Source organism: Idiotropiscis lumnitzeri, chromosome 1 (assembly GCF_059441095.1).
Source record: "Idiotropiscis lumnitzeri isolate Australia: NSW breed Sydney's pygmy pipehorse chromosome 1, RoL_Ilum_1.0, whole genome shotgun sequence".
Lineage (NCBI taxonomy): Eukaryota > Metazoa > Chordata > Actinopteri > Syngnathiformes > Syngnathidae > Idiotropiscis > Idiotropiscis lumnitzeri.
This window is the reverse complement of record NC_142391.1, coordinates 1,633,023-1,659,891: the sequence shown is the minus strand read 5'-3', so window position 1 is coordinate 1,659,891 and position 26,869 is coordinate 1,633,023. Positions and strand designations below refer to the sequence as shown.

The window sequence follows — 26,869 nt, the reverse complement described above, 5'->3', positions numbered from 1 at the left end:
GTTAAGTGCTCCAAATGTTGCGCACGTTTGCATGCTCGCGTATCGTACTAATGGTCTCGGTGGTATTAAGACGTCCATAGGGAGCCAACAATTATCGTCCGGGCAGATTATCGGCACCGATTTCCAAGAATATCGGCATCGGCCTTTGTTTTTTTTTTTTTGTTTTTTTTAAATTTGATGGTAAATCACCTTCAAACTGGATTTACTACATTATTTATTATTACTTTTTTTTAAAAAATATTTTTTGTGAACTTTATAATTGATTCAACTGACCCTGGGAACACACTCAGCACCTTTTATTTTTAGTTTGAATTCAAAACGAGGATAACGTTTTTGTTATTTTGAAATTTTGGCGACCTTTATTTGCTGTTGAAAGCTCACGGACGGCAAAGGACGTATGTTGTCCAATATTTATACAAAATATATAAAAAATAAAATAAAAAAAAATAATTGTTACAAAAATTAAAATCTACATTATGCAGACCCCCCCCAAAGAAAATGCTCAATAAACATCCTTCAAGATGTTTCTACAAAGTTTAAATTTGGGGGGATTTTGCCGCCAATATTTTCTTTTTATGAAACGGCTCGAAATATCAGTTATTGGTCTCCTTGCCTACTATCAAACAAACAAAAAAAACGCATCGGTCAATCTCTATAAGCCAAAAGCTGACGTCTTTTGACCTTTTGGTGGCGGCTTCTGATGTGCTAGCTCCCTTTTTTTTTTTCTTCGATTTTCAACGCTTTCCCACACTTTTTGGAGAGTAAATGCAATCATCACAATTGGGTTGGCGGCACACAACTGAACTTGTTCCCAAATAGCTACTACGCGAGCGTGTGTGTGTGTGTGTGTTCGTGCGTGCGTGCGTGCGTTCGACGGTGTGAAAAAGAGCGGCACCAGGCTTCCCACCGGGATGGCATCGTACTAAAAATACCCCCACCGAGTCTCCCGGAACCAAGCGCACCTTTTTCTCCCCCCCCCACCCCACCCCCTTCCTCTTTCTTTTCTTTTCTTCTGTTTTTTTTTAATGGCAGCCGCAGTGCGCCACGACAAGTTTCAACTCTCGGGGGGGAGAAGAAATGGAAATTTTCTGGAACATCAGGCCTCACCGCAGGAAAACATTTGAAGAAATAAACACAGCAGGAGCAGCAAAGACAAAAGCTCACACTTCACCTGACTGCTAATTACGACGCTACAAGCACAACAACACCGACGCCGGCTGCAAAACGCACTTTCAAAACCCCAACTTGACACCTTAACATTTGAAACCCCGCCCCCCGGAACCCTCATTTGAAACCCTAACCTATTCCGACAGCGTCAATGTGAAGCAAGCAAGATTGTAAGATTGGATTTGGTGTACCTAATGAGGTGACCAGTGAGCGGACATTTGGCGCGCACACACACACGCGCACGTGCTTGTGTGTGTCGAACAAGCGACCGCATACACACGCCATCAAGCGCCCAGTGGACACGCCTCCACACTCAATCTTTGGCAGTCATTTTTAAAATCAATAACACATTAGAGCACTTCCTGAAGAGATGCCACGCGGACCACTGAGCCTTCAACACACACACACGCGCCCCCCCACACACACACACACGCGCGCGCGCGCGTCGTGTACTTGTGTGCTGACCTGAAGAAAGTGACAAAGAACTGAACGAGGTCCATGAAGTTGCTGTGCTGCGAGAAGGCGATCTGTGGATGAAACAAAACATAACATCAGCACATCGGGCGACGAGGAGGCATCGGGAAGATTAACTTGGAGAAAAGTAGTGTATGGAACCTAGAAGGCGAACAGCTGAACTTTATTAGGGGGTCATCAAAAGGGAAGTTGGCAGGTGTGCGCTAACGATCGTTTTGGTTCATTCTGAACGCAGACCCGACGCGGCGATAGAAGGGTGTGCACACTTGCGCAACGCCATGATCTCATGAGTTTGTTTTCAATTCCCCTCAAAAGAGTTTTCAATTTAAGTTGAGTAGCACACGTTAGAGGTCACGTCATTTATTTAAATCATTCACGACCAGGAGAGTGAAAAAAAAAATATCTTGGACGTCTTTAGCCGTCAATGGCAGTCAATGAGTTTATAAAAGGCAATAGACTGATTTAAAACCCAAACTTTTATTGGAACCCAGACCTGAAAGGACAATTTGAAAACCTACACCTGACATCAAACCCAAATTTGAACCCTTCACTCTGTCTTTTTTGAAAGCCCAACATCGTCTTCAAACAAGCCGAATTTGAAACCCGAACCCTAATTTGAAAGCCTGACCCTGACTTCAAACCACAGGATTCCCTTCAAAACCCCAACCCGCACCTTCCAACCCAAACCCAGACTTGGCATTAAACCCCAATTTGAAACCTTAACCCTGCCTTAAAATGCCAATTTGACACCTTAACATTCTCTTGAAACCCCACCATGGTTTAGGACCAAATATTAAAAATCTGACTTGAAACCCTATTTTAAAACATGAACACCGTCTTGAAAGCCTAACGCGGATTTGAAAGCTCACGTTGAATACCGAACGTGAGCCGTCATTGTCTACCCCTCCAACCGACTCGGAACCTGAACTGGAAACCGCAACTCGGTCTTGAAACCCTATCCCTGTCTTCAAACCCTAATTGGACGTTGGAGTGCGGTTCATCCTGCACAGGCCAAAGGCACACGCGCTATTCGTAGCATTGCTGCTAACAGTTTGTGTGAGCCGCACGACGGCACCGCTCGTGAGCGTGCACGTGCGCACATGCACGCTCACGAGCGGTGGGCAGAAGAAAAGTCAATTGCATCAACGACGAGCTCCTTAATGAAGGTTGCCAGGGGCAACAATGGAAGTGTGCCACGAATGGCGTCGTCGAGCATCAGCCGCGACGCGCCAGTCAAAGGCGTCGCGACAGCGCCCCTCTCTGGCACTTTTGCGTAACAAACTCCATCCGCGACAAGTCGTCAGCGCGGCGGCTTTTTAGTCGTCCGCATCGGCGGGATTGGCACAACAAGTTCATGAATATTTCATGGTGCGTGAAGATATTTCTGTGTGGTTTGATGTGGAGGTCAGAGAGCGCCGTTTAGAATGGATGGGCGAGGGGGGTGAAGTTTGACGCCGTTCAAAAAAAAAAAAAAGCAGACGCGCCTCATCGACCAATTACAGGTTGCAGTGTCTGTTTGAAAATGTTTGTTTAGATGATTTTTTTTTTTGGTGGGGGGGGGCATTTTGGCATTTTCATTAATTTGTCATTTTCTTAATTGGCTGTCATCGTATTACGCGCGTTTATCTTTTGGCATTTCTTATTTTGTCATATTCTTTATTTACTCTAAATTAGATTTTTTTCCCCCCTCGATTTTAATTAATAAGCCACTTTGCACTCAGTCGCAATTCCTGCGTGAGTTAACTATCCAGTAAACCGCTCTCTGTGACTATTTCGATTTATTTCTCATTTTTGTACAGTTGGCTTAATACCTATTTTGGTTTAACGCTTTACTTGGTGCAATTCCACTATCGACCACAAGATGGTGGCACACAGTTTGAGACTAAATTTAAAAGAACAAAACAGGAAGGTTATCAGCACAGCCTGGTGTTTGTTGAACTCTGCAATCCTGCTTTTTTCGCCGACATAAAGCGACAACAGCGGCTTCATTTTTATAATGTACATTTTTTATTCAATTATTTAACTCATTTACTAAAGACGTCAAAGATCCATTTTTTTTTTTTACTCGGCTTGTAGTGAATTAATTGTGGATGTACTGTATATTTATTTATTTAGTTTTAAAAACACGGGATCTGTTTACTATTTACAAGTAGCGAGATGTGCACACTGTTTTTCTTTTATATATAAATATATATATATATATATATATATAAAAATTATATTGTAAAAGCATGCCAAGAGACAATTCAAAGAGGGAATTTTTTCATCGCACGAACAATCGAATATTGCAAATGGAGGAGGGACTACCGTAATAACACATTTACAAGCATTTTTTTTTTTTTTTAAATGCTCCCAAAACAATCTCCGCTGTCTATTGTTTTGCCTTTAAAATTCAACAAAACCGAAATGAAGCCAAGTTAATATTTGACCAGCTAGCGACGAGCTAAACTGTCAAGCTAACGTAGCTTACCTGTCTTGGTGTGTTTGACAGCAGCGGACGATGTTAGCTCTCAAAGTTGTCGAGTCGCAAACGGCGCGTTGACATTCTCGTTTTCCCCATTTGACCCAAAACATAATCTTCCGATCCCTTCTGGAAAAAGCGAACCGGCGTGTTCGATCAGAACCACAAGGGCCGGATCGGGAAAGTTGCTGTGCTGACCAGCAGTACTTTGTGGCTGGCAAAGTTAAAGGGCGGAGGGAGGGCGGATTTGCTGGGAATGTTAACGGGCCGAGCCGCGCTCGCCGCAGGCGAACACACGCAAAGTGCTTCCGCCGAGGCATGAAGACGCACATTCACGCCGGACCGCACAGCGCACCGGCGCGGACAAGAATCCTATTCATGTGCTTCAGGTGGACGTTGCGACGCAAAACAAACACACCCGCCGGGAAATAGAAGGTCGGCTTGTTGACAGAAAATTCGGGCCAACCAGCGAGGGGGGGGGGGGCCGTCGCAAGAGACGCAGACGCACCTGATAAGGTGGCGCGCCAACAAGAGGAAACACGAATCATCCAGAGCGTATTTAAAATAATGCGAAAATTTCATTTTTAGGCCTCATTTGAAAGCTCATTTATTTTTTTTCAATGACAAAAGCAGGAAAAAAACGTTTTTCTTCATTTTGGCTGAGTTATAATTTTTTTCTTCTTTAGTTATTTTTCTGCCAAAAAAAATCTCCCAGATGTTTTTTCTTAACTTTGTTTCTTTCCTTTTTTTTTCATAATTTATTTCCGATCATCATCTTTCATATTGATTTGATTTTGATATTTTACATTTGTCATTTCCTTCATTTCTGCAATGATTTCTCGCAGCCATTTCCTTTGTATTTTTTCATGACGATCATTTTTACTGATTTCTTTTTTTTGGTCATTTCACCTTTTTTACTGTCATGTTATCAATCAATTTGTCAGATTCTTTATTTTTATTTTGTCATCACGCAAATAATTTATTTTACTGCAACTTTTTACATATTCGATTGTCAAGTCGACATCTTTTTCTTTCTGCTTTCATGATCTGAAGATTAAAACGCACTTTGCCATCTGGTCCAGAATGATGAGGAATATTATTATTATTATTATTATTATTATTGGAAGCATTTTATTACTTTAGTCATAATTAGCAAATCATCAATATTGTTACAAGAGATCATTTCTGAACGGGGCGTTTGAAGTTGCAGCATGAGGCGAACGGATGTCGTGAAGCCGCGATGCTAACGCTAACGCTAACCCTTCAATCAAGTTTCCCTCCTCACCTGTATCTTGATGGGCCACGTGAAGTTGCTGACGTAGACGAAGAAGGTGATGTTGGGGCTGTTGCGGAAGTCAAAGTTCTCATTGGAGAAGCTGTCCTTGAACTCCTTGATGCTGCTGCGTGACACGATGGGGATCTCCTCGCCGCTCTGCGTGCCCGCTGGACCGCGACGACAAGAAACCATCAAAACACACCTCGACGATTAGTGGCTTCGTGAACGAAATGGGAGGGATTCATTAAGAGCTCACCCGTGAAGCTGGCGGCCCAGGTGATGTTCAAGTTGAAGTTCTTGGACGCGTTGATGAACATGTCTAAGTCTCGGTTCGGCTGAAGAGAGAAAGCGGTGAGCTTTTTAATGACGAGACACTCGATGGCGCAAAAAGGGACAAGAGAAGGCGGCGGCGGCGGCTCACCTCCTCGGGGGTGGCTACAAAGTTGATGGCCGTGTAGTAGCGGTCGTCCTCCTGAGACAGGCTGAAGGTGAACTGGTAGTCGATCAGCAGGGTGTCTGTTGGGGTTATTTAAGTTTGCTTTTGCCAAGTTCTTTTTTTTTTGTTTGTTTGTTTCATGAAACCAAGATGTTGCTCTTCCAAAAATGCTCGTTTCAATTTCATAAGACAGAAATCTGACAGGGACTGACTCAAGACATCAAATGAAATTTGGCCTTAAGACCACGCAAACGTTATTTAGTTTCAGTCACCAGGATGTTGCTCACGGGAAAATGAGGGTCATCCAAATGGCTTCAAATTTTGAAGCATGACAGTGTAATCATTTTTAATTTACTATTAAAAAATTTTTGTTTTTTTTCTGCATAATTGTTTTCTTAATTAATATTTTGTCCAATTTCTAATGTTTTCATTTATCCCCATTTTCTTTTTTCTAATTTTTAATTGGTCATGTAGTTTTTTTTTTAATCTCTCGAAGCACTTGGAGATCTAATCTGTGTGGTCCGGCGTTTGCTATATGCAAAATATATGATTATTATTATTATTATTGCAGTAAGAGATTATTTGAATGTAAAAAAGTCTGGGTGACCGCCACCCGTTTGGAACGTATGAGTCACGATTGTAGACTGTTATGTATGCCGACCCTGAGGCTTAATGAGATGCTTGATGCTAACCTGCTGCTGCCGCTATAAAAAGAAAATGACTCGCCGGGAAGAAAAAGCCGCTTCCCCAAAAAAAAAAAAAAAAAAGTTTCATCGATTGACTTTCAGTGGCACTTGGAATGCAGACGAGCGCCATCTGCTTCTTGTCACGTCTGCGCGGCATCAAACCTGACGAGTGGCGCTTTGATTAAAGTGGAGCGCAACTACGCGTTAGCATTGACCTCCATGCTCGCCCGTTAGCGACGTCTGAATCTGATTTTCCACAAGATGCACATTTTGTTTTAGAAAAAGCTCACGGCACACCGCCGAAAAAAATTGGGAGAGTCTTCGCCGCATGTGCATTTCTTTGCGCAATTTCAGCGCATTAAAAGAAAAAATATATATATTATATATTTAAATATATACAAAAGCCATTTATTTTTAAATTAAATTAAAAAAAATGTATAACGAGTTGATTAATATATGGATTCATTATTCATGCTTCTTCGCTATTCGCAGCAGGCCGTCATTCCTTTTGCACACGACTTCCTTGAGACCAATTGTTTTTCTCTGTCGCCATCTGGTGGCATGTCCGAGCGTTAAAGAAAAAGCACTGTCCAAAATAGCAGAAGAAAAAAAAAAAAAAAAAAAAGTGGAGGTTCACTGTGGCACTGAAATAAAGACGACCTCATCAACATTTCCTGCAAAATTGTGAAGTTGAGGCCCGTTTGGTTCAACAAACCGATTTTAGGCATGGCAGCAGGTGGATCAACACTTTAATTTGAACTTCGGGCATCTAACGTCACCATACGTCACTGGGATCAATTTCATTGTTTGTGGTAAATAAACATTTTCAGAGCGACTTAGTGAAACTGAATCTTTTCCCGGCAAAACGGCCTGAATGGTACTTACAATAGCATGTGCCTTTCAAAGGGTTGCCTTGGTAACGGTTTTCCAGCTCACACCTGGAACACACAATAAAAGTGATGAACAACAAAAATGTTATGCTTGTTTCATTCTGCTCCATCCGACCCAAAACGCTGAAGATGACCATTAGGTGCGTGCGTGAGTAAAAGTAATTACAATCCATCCACGGGCATTAATGAACAGATGCATAATGTCCGACACGCAGCACGTCTTCTCGGCGTGCGGTCGTGAAAAGTCAAGCTGGGCCTTGAAATGGTGTTTGCCGTCCGTTTGATGGCACATATTAAATGACAACGCCACGCCGCAACGGAGCCCGCCGGGACGCAAGCGGGCGGGACGACATGAAGGACGGCAACGAAAGATTATAGCAAAGTGAGAGAATGATACGGACAAACAGTGGACAGAAAGAACGAGGGATCAATGAAAACAAACTTCTCTTTAAGGTTTCCGACGCCAAATAGTTTTTGACATGAGAGAGAGAGAGAGAGAGAGAGGGAGAGAGAGAGAAAAAGCCAGAGAGAGAGAGAGAAAAAGCCAGAGAGAGAGAGAGAGAGAGAGAGAGAGAGAGAGAGACAGAGAGACAAAGAGAAAAAGCCAGAGAGAGAGAGAGAGAGAGAAAGAGGGGGACAGAAAAAAAAGAGACAGAGAGAGAGAGAGACAGAGAGAGAGAGAGAGAGAAAAAGCCAGAGAGAGAGAGAGAAAGCCAGAGAGAGAGAGAGAGAGACAGAGAGAGAGAGAGAGAGAGAGAGAGAAAAAGCCAGAGAGAGAGAGAGACAGAGAGACAAAGAGAAAAAGCCAGAGAGAGAGAGAGAGGGGGACAGAAAAAAAAGAGACAGAGAGAGAGAGAGAGAGAGAAAAAGCCAGAGAGAGAGAGAGAGACAAAGAGAGCGAGAAAGAGAGAGACAGAGAGAGAGAGAGGGGGACAGAAAAAAAAGAGAGAGAGAGAGAGAGAGAGAGAGACAAAGAGAAAAAGCCAGAGAGAGAGAGACAGAAAGAGGGGGACAGAAAAAAAAGAGAGAGAGAGAGAGAGACAGAGCGAATGGGTCTATCACTATTCCATGCCTGAGACAGAACGGCCCGGAGGCCGAGCCGTTTTTGAAAACGGACTGAAGTTTAGTCCGTCCCTCACCGGGTTAAGAACCCACGGACAGAAACACGTTCAGCCTGTCTTGTGCGCGCCAATACACTACTTGAGACCGAATGGTAGATATCCCAAGACGCCGGGACATATGAGGCAGACTCCGCCCACCAAGATGCGGGCGGTACGGACTTCTAAAAATAAACTTTTTAATCACCGTGGCGCTCATGAGTCAGTGAGGGACAACTGCAATTTAATTTTTGGGTGAGCAGAAGAACCAGCTTCCTTTCACACAGCGACGGACGGGATGACGGTCATGCGTCACAACGAGGTCAAGTACGTTCACGGAGTCACGTCCAAACGCAAGTGATCACGCCATGACAACAAACGAGCAAATAATGAAACAAGTCAAGACGCTAATTGACGCAAAAAATGTTGAAAGGTGTGGAGAGAAGCGCTTAAAAAGGACGAAGACGGACGGGGACGGAGTTCGATTATTTTTTTTGGGGGATAAGGACAGACGGGTGGGCAGGTTGCGGACGGAATGGCGAAATAGCGTAGAGTGGCCATCTTCGCTTATTTGCGGCGGACGTGACGAAGGTCGCCAAGTCCACAAAAAGAGGAGCGCGACTTTAAAATGTGGTCAATTTCTCGCTATTTTGGTTCAATCCGCAAAATGATTTTGACAAACGGGGCACCAAAAGAGTGATCAGCTTAAGTGTGAAAGGAGGAAAGGGGGCGGGGCAACGGGACACTTCTGACAATTGGGACACCCTGCACCATGGGTGGGCGAACTTTTGGATCGGCGGCCCACCATGGGTTCTAAAATGTAGAACCGGGCCGGACCAGGAGCAGATGGATCGAGTGTTTTGGTGTCCTCACCACATCGGAGAAAAAAAAATATACATTTAATTTTCAATGAAAATGAACAAACACATTACAGCAAATAAATCTGTCTTTGAAAGACCACAGTTTTTAGAAAATAAAACATTCACAAGGTTTATTCATTTAATTATTTTCAAATTCGGCGGGCCGGATTAAAACGTCGAACGGGCCGCATGTGGCCCCCGGGCCGCATGTTTGCCCACATCTGCCCTACTCACATTTGACAGGCACAAGGGTGCAAGTCGGACTATTTGGCTCGGGGTGGAAATATTTTGACGCATCTACTCTTGAACGGCTTGGAAGTGCCAGCTGATTGGTGGAGAACATTTAACTCATTCATTGCCATTGACGGATATCGACGCCAATCGTAGCAGGCATACCAAAACTCATTTCGAAGTCTTTTTGACAGAGAAACGCAGAAAAGGAGATTTCTTGCAAAACCATCAACCGAGCTTCAAAATTCTTCGTGTGTTGTGCTCAGGTTGAAGCAGAAATTCAAATCGGAGTCAGCATTTTGCCAAATGCTCAATTGGCTAAGACGGAAAGACAACAGAAAATATTTGTGCGCTGGTTGTACTTACAGGTGGCAGCGGTCTCCTTTGATGCCCTTCGTCGTGCAAAAACATTTGCCGTTGTTGGGGTTACACATGCTGGCGTGGCCGTTGCACTTACACGCTGTTGCCAAGGTGGGAGGGGGGGGATTCAAGTTAACGTTGCGCAACTTTGAAGTGACCTTGAAAAAAAAAAAAAAAAAAGTCCTACTGACGCTGGCAGCTGCCGCCGTTGGTGGGGTCGCCGTAGAAGCCCGAGATGCAGCTCTCGCAGTGGCGGCCGGTGGTCAGGTCCTCGCACTTCTCGCACACGCTCTCGTTGACGCAGCGGCTGTGCCCGTTACACTGACACGCTGGCCGCAAGAGCAACAACCGGCAATTATGGCGTGCAGGCGCAGGAAAAATGATGAAGCTTTCAACATTTTTCATGTCCAAAAAATAAATCAATAATTATCACGTTCTCTAAAGCGCCATCTTAAGATTTTTTTTTTTTTTAACACGTTTCTCAACTGATTCAAGCCATTCTGTCCTCAAAGCTCATTCAGGAAATACACAAGTTATGAGGACGTTCCCATTTTTTTTTTTTTTTTTTAAAGTTAGTCACCAAAAAAGAAAAAAAAAACCTCACCTATTCTTTCGTTTGCCGTTTTTGTGCTCAGGCCAAAGTTTGGTCTAATAAAAGACAACCCATAAAAGGGAAAATACTTTTTTTAAATGATGCGTCATTTTAAATAATTACTGCAAAATACACGATAAAGCCAAAAAAAAACAAACAAAACAAAATTAATCTGCAATAAAACATGAACAACTGGAAAACAATTTTTGGACCAGCTTGTATAAAAGTATTGCTTTGGCGCCATCTTGGTAACAAGAAAAGATGCTGGCATGAGGGGAGGAGCGTCCATCAGTCTGGCAAAAGCCCTGAAAATTGATTAATAAATTAAAAATCTAAATATTCCTTTGGCGTCATCTTGGTGCCAACGAAGAGGGGCGCAACTACCCACTTTTTCTCAGGGGGGGTGCAGACAAAACATTGCTTGCAAATTATATTCACAGTTTGACAAAAAGTGTGTTTTTTTTTTTTTTCCTTAGCTAAATCGAAATCATCTCAAGATGATAACCACTTCTGCTAAAAAAGAACGCTTAATGGGCAGATTACGCAACTCTCACCTGATAGTCAGGATTTGGCTCAATGACTTCCGGAATAAAAATAACGGGAATGTTCTTTTCGGACCCACCTGGGCACTGGATGAAGGACCAGTTGTAGAGCGCCTCGCCGGGGCACATGCTGGCGTTGAGGGCGGGCGGCGGGCTGGCGGGCAGGCCCGGCAGCGTGGACGGCGCCGGCACGGACGTCTGGAAGGGTCCTCGGTACGAGCCCTCCATGCACAGGCCCTTGCCCGTGTTGCTGGCGTCCGTACACCAGCCGCAACCCGGCTGCTCCAGACACTGGCCGCACGTACGGTAACCGGAACAGTTCTCGGCTGCCGGCGCCCAAAAAAAAAAAAAAGTTACGCGATTGCATGGCAGTTTTGCCAAAAGTTTGTTCTTACGTGGACACGTGCTCATGGTGTACCACTCCATGCACTGGCCGAAGGGGAAGGAGGCCACGTAGGCGTTGGAGTCGACGCACTGCTTCATGTTGCTGCACCACATGCACTCCGAGCTGCCGCTGGTGCACTCGCTGCACGTCGCACGCGTGGCGCACGGCGTGCGGCACTGTTTGGCGCTGTGGTTGGCTGTGGGAAAGCAACAAAAAAATTCTTAAAACACCCGCAAAATAAAACGTTGGCGCACCACGGGGTCCGTTTTCATACGGTATGATTTGGAATGCGAAATCCAGATGTGTCTTGGCGGTGTAAGCGATCCGTATCAAAGTGAACCGAACGGTACCGCTAGGTGGGAACGGCTCGTTCAACGACTGCGATCGGCAATCTCGTTCTCGACCGGTCGCGTTTCATGAGGGAGTTGGTCACGAGCGTCGCCGGCGGAGTCGAAGACACGTTAGCCGCCGCCGACCCCGAAGGCTACGCAGTTGCATCGCGTCATTAGCAATCCAAAAAAGACGATAACGCGTCAAGGAATTCTTTACCAAAGTAAAAATGGAAACGGTAGAAATGTATTTCGACACGCACACGCATGTACACGTGCCGGTCTTGTTAGCGAGAACGCCACTGCTTTTGATTTACATTTTTGAGGCCGTACGGTTCCAGTAACTGTACAGAGGTACCGAGTAGGATCAAATTCTGAATTTTGGTGACAACCAGGGCTGAGTTTAAAAAAAAAAAATCAAATATAAAAGAAAAAAATTCGATATATCGATTTTCCTTCTCCGAGCCCGACATCGATTCACAAAACCATATATCGATACTTTGAAGAACATCTTTTTCTTTAAAAAGTGACATGACCATGCGAGATCTTGTCACCAAAACTAAAATGGAAAAAGTCAGCGCCAACAAGAATAAAAGAAGATGTATTTATTGTTTCGATCAGGACGATTCATGGAACGGCATTGGCTTCAATTCTTCATGTCAATATTCAGATTTTGGCTAATGCAACTCGTTACAGCAAGAAGTCGGTACTCATTGCAGCGTTGGTTCTTCCATAAAGTTAAATTGCGACGGCGTGAAATCTTGGATTGAATCGAAAAGCGATCGAAAGTGAATCGAATTGCCTTAAAAAAAAATAAAAAAATAAAAAACACGCTAACAAGAGATGCATTTCCAACAAGTAAGGTACTCAAGTTTGGTACCAAAGAATTTAAAATGGAAAAATCGTTTTGCGTCTTGTGCGGAATGACGCAAGCGACCAAACTTTGGAAATGATGTTTTTGGTTACGACTCCAACAGCCAGGAACTCGACCGCAGAAACCCCAAAGAGCGCCGCGCGCCAATTCCGAAGACGAGACCGATCCAAATTGCTAATCCGAAATTGCGCAACTTTATGCCGTTAGCGTAGCATAGCGCGGCTCCGCGCACTCACCCGGCCGCTCGCACAGACTCCCGTTGACGGGGCTGATGCAGGTCTGCGCCTTCAGTCCGCTGGAGGCGGGCTCGGCCAGGTAGCCGCAGAATCCGGCGTCGCTGGGCTCGCCGGGCAGCCACTGCAGCGACGTGTTGGTGAACGGCGACATGTCCTCCCAGCACCAGTACGACACGTTGATCTTGCGCAGGCCCACCCACGGAGTCACCACGGCCTTGTACTGAAGCACATTCCGAAGATCGCGTTTCAACATTCGATTCCCACATTTTAGGTCAAGACGGAGTGGCCAAAATTCAACACAAAGATTCATTGAGGCAAGAATGACGATTTTAGAATGACTGCATGATTTTGAGTTTGCTTTCAAGACTAGAGGAGCACGTTTTCAAAACGGGATGACAAACGTTTGAATCGGACGTGGCAAAGTTGAACTCATTCACTGCCAATGACGGATATAGACGTCAAAAAGTACATCTTGTCATGCAGGATGAATTCCAAACGTTCTGAAAATCAAAGCAGTGTCTGGCAGAATATCAAAGGTGAAAACAAAATGAAAAGGACGCTTTCCGACAATATGAAGATTCAAGAGGTGACAAGATTTTAACATTTTAACTGTCAAGATGCTGACAAGTAAAAAAACAAATAAAAAGTCTGAAAATTTCCGGACAATTTTCTAAGAAGCGATCCCATTTCCAAGCCCAAAATACCGAAACAAAATGATTGCTATTCTGACGTTTCGAGCCGATATAGTCGAAAATGAATCGGTCCGAAGAAATGGACGAGCGCTCTCGCGTCCCCGAAGCGCTCAACATTTCAGAACATTCCAAAAATACGTTTACGGCGGTTTGGTCCGATAACGACGAAACAACAATAACAAGACGAGGCCGTGAGAGCAAACTTGGCCCCGCCATCAATTTCACGGGCCGAGCCGAGCCGAGCGAGCGCGGCGATAAAAGCGCGCTATCGGCAAACCATCCCGTCTGCAAATCAATTTCCGCGGCGCCTTGGCGTGTGTAAACAAAGAAAAGAGCTCCATCTCGCTCAAACGCCGCTCCAATTACACCTTTCTCCGGCGCTGCCATTCCGGGATTGATTGATCGTGTCTGGAAGGGGCGCTAAAGGTGGCGGCGAGATCGCGAATCCCCGCAACGCCACTCCCTTTGACGCCTTACCGCCACGATGGTGACACGTTTTCAATTGACAACATTTCAGGATGGTTTGCCGACATTAAAGGGGACGTCGACCCCAAAAATTTCCTTGACAAGAATTTGTTCCATGCGCCTTCACGAGTCAAAATACGACATCCCGATTAATATCGCGTTTGCGGAATCATCCACCTCCATTTTTGTTACTTGTCGTCCACTGAAAATGCGCGGGGCTGAGTGCACGGCCAATTGTGGCTCACCATCAAAAAACGGGATTGTAATGCACTTTATTTTGGAGTCAGCCAGCCTTCAACCGGTCCAAAATGCTGCCGCTCGTCTTCTAACTGGCGCTCCGAAGACGGATCACGCCACCACGATCTTGGCCTCGCTTCGCTGACTCCGTGTGCACATTCGCGTTCGCCTCAAGAGACTTGAAATCTTTTCATGGCCTCGCCCCAGCGTACCTCGCTGAGCTCCTTCACCCCGACGCAACTCCACGAAGCGCCATGCGGACATTCCAAAAAAAAAAGAAAAAAAAGTTCCCACTCTATGGCGACGTTTCCAGACGTGATGCCGATGTTCTAATTCGTTTCAAGACAAAAGTTTGACAAATAAAATGCCAACGTTCTTACCACCACGCTCATGATCTGCAGCTCCTTGAGGACAAAGTCCACCTTCTTCTGCGTGGTGAGGGACGCCAGGACGGCGTTGTGGCTGCGGCACGCCAGCTTGGCGTTGTCGTAAGAGTCCTTGGCGGTCAGGAACTTCAGGCACGAGTTGCCCACCAGGTGCCAGCTCTCGCCGCAAACGTTCGCTGCAAAGCATCAAAAGAAATTTCACCAGCCACGCTTGCGCAATGATTTCAGGAACAAGGTGAGCGCCGTTCCTTCATCGGCTCATCTTGAAGATGAGCCGCCTTCGCTGACGTATCAAAGGCGAGCAACTCACGAGCGGTAGCGCCGTTAGCGTCGTTAGCATCCGGCATAGTTACCAGGCAGCGAGATGCATTCCTGATTGCGCGGCTCCCACTGGCAGTTCTGGTCCAAGGCGCAGCTCTTGCAACTCATCTTCTTGTTGCAAACGAAGGACGCGTTGTCTTTGGGGCAGCCGTCAAAGTCCAGCACAGCACCCTGAACAAAAGATTAACGTCGCGTAGTTGTGATGGAGTTGATGATGTCGTGCAAGTGATGCGCAACGGCTAGCATGCAGCCCGAGACCGCACACTAGGAGTGGAGCCCCTTGATTTAAAAAAAAAAAAAAAAGTTGGGCTTCTAAACGTGCACCCCCCCCCCCAAACACTCACTGACAAATTAATTTATTTGTTAATTGTTTTTCCTATGATTTTTTTTTGTAGGGGAGTAAAAACATGGAACATTTATTTTGGAGGGTTTTGAGAGTTTTTTGGGGTATTTAAAAAAAAACAAAAAGCCTACAACATGAGTAGGCTGTTTTTTTTTTTTTAAGGCGGGGGTGACATAAAAAACTTTGGTGGGAAAAAAATGCCCAAAATGAAAAAATTTCTGAATTCTTGTAAAGCAGTTTTTTTGCCTTCCTTGAAAGTTAATTTTCATGCACAGCAGTGGTGGTTATTTTTGTAAAAATTTTTTTGGATTGTTTGAAGCCTTTGTTGTTTCTAGGCTGCATCTTTTACATGTGCACTGAAAAATGGATTATGAAAAAATAAAAACATATTTTGTCCATAATTAAAATGCCATTTTGTTTTATTTCCAGTTAGGAGATGTGTGCTTCTAACGGAAAAATAAAAATTGTGGCCCTCTCCATCATTGAAGTTGCCGCTCGCCGGCGTCGTGTTCGTTACCAAGGCGGCGGTGCAGTTGCTTCCCAGGGAGACGCACTGGGCGGAGCACCACTGGCAGCCGTTGGTGTTGGCCGTGCAGCTGAAACAATCCGTGTACTGGTCGCAGTGCTCGTTGTCAGCATCTGGTTGGGAGGAGACAAGGACATTGGGCCACACCTTTAAAAATTGTTTCACAAACGCCTGCATGCCAACGCTGCAAAACTGTACCAAGTTTTGGGACTGCAAAACTTGCCAGATTTTGAAGATGGCAGTGGTGGGCGGTCGAGGCCTTCTCTGCTGGACTAATAACATCATCAAGAAATTATGATCAGATTCTATCCTAGAGTTGTATTTTTCGTGAGAGTTTTTATCCAATCAGAATTCAGCAAGCTCGTGTTGCCAGGCAGAGTTCATGATACCAGTAGCAGGCACTACTCGTCCAAGGCCTTCACATACAATCATGCGGGCTTCTGTTCTGTCAAAATCAATGAGCTTTCAGATATGAAAGACATTTGCGATAGCCAATCAGATCGCGCGTTGACAGTAAGGCCTTCTCGCTGGTGATGAACGCATTTTTGTGATTGGATACTCACTCGTGAGCGGAATCAACACAGCCGGAAGTCGTCACTGGCGATCGTTGGAAAATCTAAAATAGATTCTTGCTTTTTTAAACCACATTGGCCGAAGGAGGGAATTTAATTGCAGATACACTTGCGAGGACATTTTCAAGAAGGACCTTTCTCGAGAAGCTAGGTCGTCCAACACTCGCTCAGTGGTGCGTAAGTGTCTTTCTGTATTTTATTTGTCCATCCGTGTTGTCATAAATGATGCTTTTATGAGGGGGATTCACTCAAGTCGGACTTGACAGAAGGCCGACGTGCGACGATAGCATTCGGAAACGAGTGAAAAGAGTCGTGTGGCGGCACCTACAGGATCTGGTGTTGCACGACACGGGCATCTGCGGCTGCTCCGGGTTGCCGTTGGCCCGCCAGGGCAGACAGGAAGCCAGGCTGCTGTTCCACAGGCAGTGGAGGCCCGCAGAGGCCTGAGTGCACGAGGCGGCGCTGGAGAAGGCCGCGCAGCTCGGAGACGTGTACACCAAGACGTCACTCAGAAGCAGACTGTTGAAGCCGCCCAGCACGTACATCAGCCTGCGAGCAGAAAAAAAGGATTTAAAAAATAACAGCAAAATGAAAAGGACATTTTGTTGTGCACTACTTGAAATAAATGGATTTAGTTTTGCGCATTGATCTCATTAATTAGTTGCGTAATTGAGATACTGTAAATAAATTGTCCAATTGTACGCGCAAATGGAAACTTTGGATTTATGATAGAATATAAGTCATTGAATACATTTCAGTATTTGATTAAAAAATGTAATTTTATTAGATAAATGACACTTGCATTTCTACAAGGGATTTATTTTACCACAATAAACAGTAATTAGAAATTGTCAATCAAAATATGAGAATTAATTATTGACATTTTTTCTCCCGAAACATTTTTTTTCTTCATTTTTTTAGTGTGATAATCACAAAGAAATTTTTAAAAATACAATAACTCATTTTCATTACCAAATTGGAATGAATCAATTAATTAATAAAGCAAAAGCAAACAAAAAAATGCTGAATGTGCTATACGTCTTCATTTTGCTAATTTCCATTATTATTTTTCAACAAATGAAGCATCTAAAGAGATACACTAATAAGGAAATTTTGTTTTAATAAAATTCAATCATTCTCATTCATATTTTATTAATATTTCACATCATTTTAATAAATGAACCAAATATTTAATAAATCATTTCATTTGAATATTTTTTGCGAATTAAATTAACAAATTGACTGAAAAAAAGATAAATAATAAATAAATACATTATGAATAATAATGATAATTATAAAAATACAAAAAAAGTTCATTCTCGTTTTAAATTTTCTCATATGTATAAAATAATTTCTTACATGATATTATTACTGCAATCAAATATTTAACGTGATAGATTTAAAAAATGCACGTATATTCCCTTGAGAATGAACTCAATTGTGTAAATTGCTGGGCGGCTCAACGTCATCACGCGCCATCTGCCTTCTCGCGGGCAAGTTTTGCCTCCGCCTCACAGCTGCAAGGACGTCAAGTGATGAGTCGAAAACGACCTTGGGGTCGTCACGGCCAGCCGAGTGCTAATTAGCCGAGAGCTAATCTTGAGAAAATGTGCAGGCGAGAGCCCTTAAAAAGTCGCACGCAAGACAAATTGATATCATTAAAAAGTGACATGACTCACATTACAAGTGATTGAAGACAAAAATCAAGACGCCGCCACAAAATTCTCAGTTGGCATGGCAAAAGTTTAAAGTCGCAAAGTCTTACAAACAGTGTGGGGAATGTTCAAGCAGCTTTAAAAGTCTGAGATTTTTCAACTTGTTTTTATTTCGCAATTTTTATTTTTGGGGAAAATGCTTCACTTTAGTTTAAATGTGCCAATACTGGTTTTATTCTAAGATATCGGGTACTCACAGAGGCTTCCGATACAGAGAAAGAAAGAAAATAAAAGTATAAGATTCAGGCTGAATTATAGGCACAAGTTTTCAAGATCGTATGACAAATTTCCAAAAGAGCACGGTGACTTTTCAAGCCGCTACAACGTTTCACAACGGCTCTCGTGCCTTTGAAGTCGTTAACCCAGAAAAGTGTGGCACGGATGTCGCTGTGGCCCGGCGTCAAGTCTCCTCGTGTCAAATATTCATGTACACGTAAAGACATCTCCACGTTTGCATGACATGTTCATATGTCACAAAATGTCACGCATGCATTATTAACACGCACTTCCAACCTCATCTTACTTACTCATATTTGAAAAAGCACGGCAGGAACACATACATTACATTAATATTCAATTTTATGGATTATAGATTCACCCGTCACTGGCGACCGCCGAGTGGCCGAAGCGGTTCAGGTCATGGAAGAGTTCAGGCCGGGGCAACGGCGTCCACTCGTCGCAAGCTGGAGAGAAGAAAAATGACAATAAGTTGACAAGATTCATCAAAAGACAAAAAAAAAAAAAGGTCCAAGTGTCTGAAAGCTGCAGCTCAACGGAGCAAGTCTCACTGCGTCATCCACTGTACAAAGGTGAACAGTGCCACCTGGTGTACAAAAGCAGAACTGCAAGCAACGAGACTCCTATGACGTCATTGGTGCAATGTCAAGCAAGGCCTTTTAAATGAAGCATTCTGATTGGCTGCAGCTTGACCAGAAGCAACAACCAGCAGTCCGACAACCATAGTTGTAAGTTTTCGCTTGCCGTTACAATTCCAAGCGTCCGGACGTGTCCCAAACGGGAAATGCAACAAATCTCACAAGCACACCCAGATAAATTCCCCCAGGAATTGAATTTGGACATTCGCCACGATGGAAAAAATTCATTATTTCACGATTATCAGAAACGATAATGGCAACAATACCAACCGAGGCTGTAGGCCATAAAGTCAGACGAGAAGCACTTGGCGCCATGACTCATGGAGGTGTCGTTGTGCGTGTTTCCACCAAACACCAGCATGGTGCCGCTCACGATCACGGCCGTGTGGAGGTAGCGGAAGAAGCCGCTGTCCTTCAGGATGGTCCTGCCGCAAAAAAAACCCCTCGCCGTTAGTGTGTGGATCGGACGCCCAAACGCCGCGCCGCCACCCACTCACCACTTCCTGGTGTCCACGTCCAGCCGGTAGAGGTCTCCCGCCAGGCCGCACTTGTTGCCGCCGAACGCCTTGTAGCCACCGTGCGTGTAGATGGCTCGGGTGGCGTCGTCGAACACGCTGCTGTGGCCGTAGCCGCCTTGGATCAGGGCCCCGTCCGTGGGCAACACGCTCCATTGGTTACGGTCTGCAACCGACGGCAAAAGGCGCTAAGACCCGACGACCAGGTTTGGAGATGCCATGATGAGGTTTCAAAGCACGATGACAATTTCGCAAGACGGTAGCGATAGACCCGTATGCTTTTTTCAGGGCCAATACTGATACCGATTATTAGTAGTCATGGAGGCCGATGGCCGATATTTGAAGCCGATATTCGTGGGTTGAAAAAAGGGGGAAATGGTGTAAAAAAAAAAAAAAAAAAAAAAAAGTTTTTTATTTACTCAAATTTCAGCAAAATCCGTAGCTTGTTTCCTCCCACAGTGAGCGTGACTCAAGGTGAAAAAGCAAACAGGCATCTGACTGCTGATTGGCTGCTACCCACTGGACAAGAAAGCAATCGGATGGTGCTGTGGGCGGGGCCAATCTGCTTCTGCGGGCAGGGCCACCAGCACAGCACAGAGAGAGAAGACGAGTGGGCCGCAGCGAGCCGAAATAAACCAGCTTTTAATTTAATTTATCGGCCTTGAAAGAAAAAAAGGCCAATGCAGATAATCTGCAAAATGACAAATATGTGCCGGCCGATAATCGGTCAATCACAATTATCCTGAGCCCCAACACCCCGTTTCAAGACTGTAACCGACGCTTTGAGGGGGGCGCCACGCTCAACTTTGGAGAGCGCGCGACTCGGTTCTAACTTACGAATGTTGTACTCCTGCACCAGGCTCATGTATCCGTAGAGAGGACAATGTCCAAAGAGCACCAGCATGACGGGGGCGTCGCCCTCCTGCAGGGGGGGCACCACGTGGGCCGAGTGCCCCACCACAGCGTACTGCTCCTTGGTGCGCGGGCTGAGGAGAACCCAAGTCTGGTTCTGGACGTGGAAAACCCACAGCTGGCTGGACACGTTGCCCGTGGAGTCCATCTTACCGCCGTACATGTAAACTTTGCCCTGTGGAAAGGAGAAAGAAACATTTCATACTTTTTTTTTTCAAGCCTCTTCAAAGGCACCCCCGCTCTCATCGATACAACCTCCCAAAAATAAATAAATTAGCCTCGCTCCACGGAAAACGTCAACCTGATCAAGCCCCTGGGCGCACCTCCTCTCCACAACAAGTGAACATGCCACAAACTATTTGAAAACATGCACCGACTTCAACATCCCAACAGAGTTGGCGCACCCCTTTTCACCTTGCACACCAATCAATCCTATTTTTTTTTTTTTTTTTTTAAGCCATGACCCAGAGTCGCCAATGTCTGAAGCGCACCCCTTTCAATATCGCGACACAATTGGCGCACCTCCACTCCCCGGCAAAAAATTTGCGTCAACCACGGAAATCCTGCAAAAATCCTTACTGACTGTGCACACCCGGAACCCTCCCTAAAAAAAAAAAAAAAAAGTAAATTCCTCGAATTTACCAAGGCCCACATCTCTGTCAACATCGTTATAGATTTGGTGCACCCCCTTCACCCCTACAAAATTTCCCAAGCCACACTTGCGCATTCAACATCAACATACTGAAAAATTTGATGCATCTTTTCGATCGCACCATTTCGTTTACTTGCCTGCCACCTCAACAATCTCCACAACATCAAAGATGGAAATTGGAATTACCTCGTATAGCGCCACCGAGTGTCCGTATCGAGCTGGGACGGTGTTGACGGACGGGTCCAGCGCCAGCCACGACTTGCTGCTTAAATTGAAGCTACGACGACAAGAAAAAAAAAAATCAAACTTCTTCTTTTGCGACGCCGAACTTTTCCGAGGATTCGCACTCACGCTTTGACCATGTGATAGTCGGAGGCGTTGAAGACGTATCCCCCGATCACCCACATGACGCCCTGCTCCACCGCCGCCTTGTGCGAGGCCCTGGCCACGCCCGGCTCCGACAAGAAAGCTTCCCGGCTCCAGAAACCCGAGTCGGCCGGGACGGACACGGAGCAGTCGGGACCTGAAGGCGAAAAGAAAACCGCGTTCCTTCTGTTTGCTTATCTTACCGCTTTTAGTTTGCCAAGTTGAGTTTGCTACTTCTTGTTTTTTTATCGATAGCGTCAGAATGATCGCAGGCGGAATGGAGTTGCATTTTGTGAAGAAGAAAACTAAATGACCCTGAATTGGATATTCTGTAACTGGTGTGAGCTTAAGTCTTGGTTGTGGTGACATTTTACATACTAGTGACAAACCGAGGAACGATACCGATATCGATTATTAGTAGTCAAGGAGGCCGATAACTAATATTTCAAGCCGATATTCGTGTGTTGAAAAAAGGGCATCCAAATTTGGAAAACTAAAAACTTCTCTTTAAAGTTGACTCCGGCAAATAGTTTTCTATTAGTTGTGAGTGGTAGTAGGCTGACATTTATTCACATTTTGGCAAAGTCTGTCACTTTGCCTTCCTCTGCTCACAGGACCTCTTCCATAGTGGATGTGACTTGAGGTGAAAAAGCAAACAGGCAGCTTACTTCTGATTGGCTGCTAACCACTGCACAAGGAACCAATGAGATGATGCTATGGGTGGGCCAATCTGCTTCTGCAGGCAGGGCCACCAGCACATCAGAGAAAGCGATAGAAGTGTGCTGCAGCAACCAAAATAAGATTTTAATTTATCGACCTTGAAAGTAAAATAAATAAATTACATTTTTTTAAAAAGGCCTATGGTGATAATCGGCAAAATGGCCCCAGTAATCGGTCTGTCACAAGTCTATACTTCCTGATTGGTTTGCTATCCTTCTCACACGATATTAAGCAGCCTCTTTTTTTTTTTGCACTTTTGGTTCAGTGATTTTTAGCATTATCGCGAGGCTTCAGTTTGATAGTTCGCTACTTCCTGTTCTTATTGCGTCGCTACTACCTTGACTGGAATTTGTCCAGAAGTTTTTGTGAACACAGGACAGTCAATTTGGTTGGTTGTGGTTCTCGTACGTTTTAATTGGGCAGATTTCAAATTCCTGTTTCAGCTTTTTGACTTTGAGTTTGGATCTTTGTGAGAATTGTAGGTTCAACTATTTAGCAACCATTTTAGAAATCATCGTTACAATGTTTTATTATGACAGGTTGCTACTTCCTGTTCTTGTTCCGATCCAATTGTGTTCAATGCGAGAAAGAAGTCGATTCTGGTTCTTACCTGACCCGTTTTATTTTGGTAGGTTTCACTTGACCCTTTTTTGCAAGTCAGTCCCCCGCCCTCTGACCGCGATCTCGATACCGTTGCGGCCCAGACCCTCCGGCCTTATTCCTAAAAATTGTCGGCAGCACTTTGATTGGGCGGCCTCACCTTGCCACCCGCGCAAGCAGTCGCACGTCTTGTCCCGACAGCGTCCTCGCTCGGGGAACCCGCAGTCGTCGGGGCAGTAGGGCACTTCGCAGGCGTCGCCCTTCCAGCCGTCTCGGCACTGGCACCGCGGCGGCTCCGTGGCGTTGACCAGGCGGCACTCGCCCCGACCCGAGCAGTCGTTGGGACACGTGTTCACCCTGCAAGCGAGGACACGAGCACACGTTGCTGAAAAGCAAACGCTGAATAAAACATCACAGGGCGTCTGATGAATTATTGACGCTCACATCTGCTCTTGTGGAATTTCGGGCCTGCTCTTTAAAGAGTGGAACACGCCAGTAAAGCCCAAAATAAGAAAACAGCGCAGGGGAATGGTGAGGATTTATTTGCTCAAAAGAAAACTCAACTTTTGACCTCCGGCATGAAAACAAACCTCGTCCTTTCAGGTTGATGATTAACCGCCGGTGTGCTTCATACACAACTTTTATAAACACTTTAAGCAGCCTTTTTTTCCCCACAAATCATTCGGCGAATGTGACACCGAGATAAATATATTTCTATTTCATCATTTTCATGTTTTTGACTCATTCACCGCCATTGACGGGTATGGAATCCAAAAAGTACATTCATTTTCGTGATCAAGAACGGAGGAAAACGTCGTCACCTGTATGAGATGTTGAATCCGGTCAGGTTGTAGGCGGCGTCGCTAAAGAAGTGCAACAAGGCGAAGCCCGACTGCGACGCCACCTCGGGGACGGTCTCGTTGCCGTAACTCTCAGGAATGATCAGACCGCTAAAACAAAGCAAATCGGCGCCGAGCGGAAAAACTTTCATTCGGTCCTCGTCGAATAACGGCGACGGACGGGAGTACCTGAAGGCGGCCAGCAGGGGAGCGTAGATGGAGTCTCCGTCGTACACGTAAAGGTGGTCCCAGCTGCACTCGGTGGCAAAATGTTCAAAGCGTAAGCGAAGGACGGAATTTGGACTGAGGAAGAAAGGAAGGACCAACGTTAGCGACCAGTTAGCAACCGGGATAAATGCGTTAGCGTTAGCGTATGTTGTTAGTTTCCTCCCTGTTAGCTTCCAACTAACCTCCTGGCCGGGATGCTAACTTCCTGTTAGCATCTTGTTAGTTTTAGTGAAAGACCGATTATTGGCCAGGCTGATGTTTGGCATTTTGCCGATTATTGGCAGATAAATAAAAACCTGGTTTATTTTTGCTCGCTGCAGCACACCTCTATCGCTTTCTCTGATGTGCTGGTGGCCCTGCCTGCAGAAGCAAATTGCGCCGCCCACAGCACCAAATGATTGGTTCCTTGTGCAGTGGGTAGCAGCCAATCAGCAGTAAGCTGCCTGTTTGCTTTTTCACCTCCAGTCACACCCACTACCGGGAGAGGTCCCAGAAAATCATGATAGCTTCCTGTTAGCAAACTGATGTTAGCTTTCCATGATGGTCTTGGCAGATTAGGCGAAGGCCTGGTGAGACACTGAAAGATTTCGATAATCTTAAAAGATTGTTTACCTGTCACTCGTCACTCACACCAAACATGAACATTTAATTTTTTATTTTTTTTTAAAGCGGCCTTTAACGGTTTTGATAGTAATGTGTGTAGTGTGCTTCGATAATCACAACACAGAACACCGCGCACCACCGCGGATCTCAAATTGAGTCGTGATAAAAAGTGATCCAACATAAACAAAAAAAAAACGGTGAGTAAGAAGTGAGGTCTGAAATTTGGCAACTGGCTGGTGTTACTTTTTGTTTTGGACGACCTTTGTTTTTATTGTATCTCCCGCTGCTTTCTTGCGTTCTATCAGGTCGCTTCTCGATTGGCGACATTCCATTTTAAGTCACGACAAAATCAGCTTTTGCCCACTCACCAAAAGTTTTGCTCAAGAATATTCAGCACGTTTCATTTTCAAGATTGTCGGCCCCGATTCATTTCTGACCCTTCAATCGGGACAAACGCGCTCGTAACACACCTTCAGAACGCAACACAATTTCTTTCGATAATCTTTTAAAGCATAAAACAATCTTGCGTTTGTCGTCCCTTTTCGTTCGCTCCCAGGCCGAAGAATAGGGTCACTTCATTTCCTTTAGCTCGCTTACGGACAATTTTAGCTCCTATAACAATGATGTGAGCTTTTTTTTCCCCCTCATTTAAAAAAAAAAAAAAAAAGACTTCCACAAGTTTTTAACTCATTTACTACCATTGACAGCTAAAGACGTCAAAGATCCTTTTTTTTTTTTTTTTTAACTCGACTGGTAGTGAACGAGTTAAATGTGTCCGCAGTGAGTTTTTATATTTGAACATGTCTGCACGGTGATGATTAACTGACACATGGTCCAAATGTTTCCCGTCCCGCAGAAACACGTCAACAACAATCTCAGGACACCTCGGTCAATTATTAAACTATCAAAGTGTCATTGGATCAAATCTGTGTTATCATGGCTGGCAAAAAAAATAAATAAAAAAGATTTTAAAAAAATAAATCTACACACCCCTGTTCAAATGCCAGCTTCTTGTGATAGCAAAAACATTTCTTTATATCTGGACAACTCAACTGGGAAAAAAAAATATCAAGAGGGGGTGCTAAAAATAAACAAAAGTAGTCGTGCACCAAAATGGCCAAATTGTGCCTTTTTGATTGTCAGTTGCAAAGCGTCGGAACGCGACAGAGTTGTGACGGGACTCACCGTCCTTCAATGAGCCACGTGCACTTGGTCTTGTATTTGTAGTTCCCGGGTCCGTCCGATAGGAAGCCGGAGGGCGCCGTCAACCTGGAAGCCAAACGCGCAACATTTACGCACCAAAACTTTGAAGATGACGTAGTTGAAGACATAAATGGCTTTTTTTTTTTGTGTGATTTGTTTGATTACAATTAGCGTCTCTGTCGTTTCTTTTTCTACAATCGGTGCCGTGTGCATTTTCATTTCACTTTTTTGTCTTCTCGGCGAGGTAATGCAATTTTATTTACAGAGCACTAATTCATACACGAGATAATTCGGTGCTTCGCAGCTACATCAAAAATAATGGAGAGGCAATGAAAATCAATCCATAAAATATTAAACCGTAACATTGAAAGTCATTTTTGCGATGGCGTTGATCTTTACATTAGCATACATGTCCATTCGACATGTGAGAAGACGTGACGTAGAATATACCGGGCCAAAAGATCTTGTGATTCACCCGAACCGTTGACTGCTGTAAAAAGAATTGATTCATCCGATCCAATACTTTTTTTTTTCAGCTCCCATGCGGTTTTTTTGGTGACCTTGTAGCAGGTCACCCTTCAAAAAGCCGTCAGGATCCTCGGCACTGTCGTGGACTAAAACGGACAGCTCGGTAGAAACACATTTGCCAACAAGCTCGCCGCCACTTCAGAACTCTTAGTATCCCCTTGCTGCTCACTTAACGACGTCATAGAGTCTACGGGGAATTTTGCCACCAGGAAACACAAAGTCCCTCAACTGGCCCGATGCTCCCGGTGTGGCTCCAAAGCCAAGGCGGAGTCTACCAAACGAACCAACGGCATTATCGAGCGCCGCCACGACGCTTTAGCTTCAAATGATTAAACAAAAAGGAGGCGTTTCTCCGTAAGAGTCTTTCAATTTGATATTCCAAAAGTACGATGAAAAAAAAGTATTCACCTGCACGGGAGAGTACAACAAACACAAGATGGCTCCTGGCTAATGACACCGACACGTGACCTGATTGCGGGCCACAAGATTCTGTAATCCATGCCTTCATTACATCTCAGGAGGATTACTTTATAAAAGACTTTATTTTGGAGTCAGCCAGTCAACCTTCTAGCATCTCCAGTTAAACCAAAATGCTGCAGCTCGCCTCCTAACTGGAGCTCGTAGGAGGGAACACATGACTCCAAATTTGACCTCCCTTTACACTTTAGAGTTCAT

At 44.8% G+C, this 26,869-nt stretch overlaps 1 protein-coding gene across 1 annotated transcript in view; it reads right to left on the bottom strand.

Annotated features, from left to right (window-relative positions):
• Window positions 1-26,869, bottom strand: part of atrn (attractin) — a 40,250-nt gene that overhangs the window by 12,429 nt on the left and 952 nt on the right. The window contains exons 2-25 of the mRNA XM_088309970.1: window positions 25,649-25,732; window positions 23,822-23,935; window positions 23,615-23,743; window positions 22,954-23,150; window positions 21,459-21,630; window positions 21,294-21,384; window positions 20,381-20,630; window positions 19,526-19,709; window positions 19,299-19,453; window positions 18,752-18,836; window positions 16,767-16,987; window positions 15,858-15,979; window positions 15,030-15,168; window positions 14,671-14,852; window positions 12,897-13,116; window positions 11,468-11,653; window positions 11,153-11,398; window positions 10,130-10,267; window positions 9,945-10,038; window positions 7,386-7,438; window positions 5,800-5,894; window positions 5,635-5,713; window positions 5,388-5,545; window positions 1,633-1,694 (exon numbers count right to left, since the gene is read on the bottom strand). Of these exons, the coding sequence (XP_088166096.1) occupies window positions 1,633-1,694; window positions 5,388-5,545; window positions 5,635-5,713; window positions 5,800-5,894; window positions 7,386-7,438; window positions 9,945-10,038; window positions 10,130-10,267; window positions 11,153-11,398; window positions 11,468-11,653; window positions 12,897-13,116; window positions 14,671-14,852; window positions 15,030-15,168; window positions 15,858-15,979; window positions 16,767-16,987; window positions 18,752-18,836; window positions 19,299-19,453; window positions 19,526-19,709; window positions 20,381-20,630; window positions 21,294-21,384; window positions 21,459-21,630; window positions 22,954-23,150; window positions 23,615-23,743; window positions 23,822-23,935; window positions 25,649-25,732 (3,456 nt within the window). The remainder of the gene's footprint in view (window positions 1-1,632; window positions 1,695-5,387; window positions 5,546-5,634; window positions 5,714-5,799; window positions 5,895-7,385; window positions 7,439-9,944; window positions 10,039-10,129; window positions 10,268-11,152; window positions 11,399-11,467; window positions 11,654-12,896; window positions 13,117-14,670; window positions 14,853-15,029; window positions 15,169-15,857; window positions 15,980-16,766; window positions 16,988-18,751; window positions 18,837-19,298; window positions 19,454-19,525; window positions 19,710-20,380; window positions 20,631-21,293; window positions 21,385-21,458; window positions 21,631-22,953; window positions 23,151-23,614; window positions 23,744-23,821; window positions 23,936-25,648; window positions 25,733-26,869) is intronic.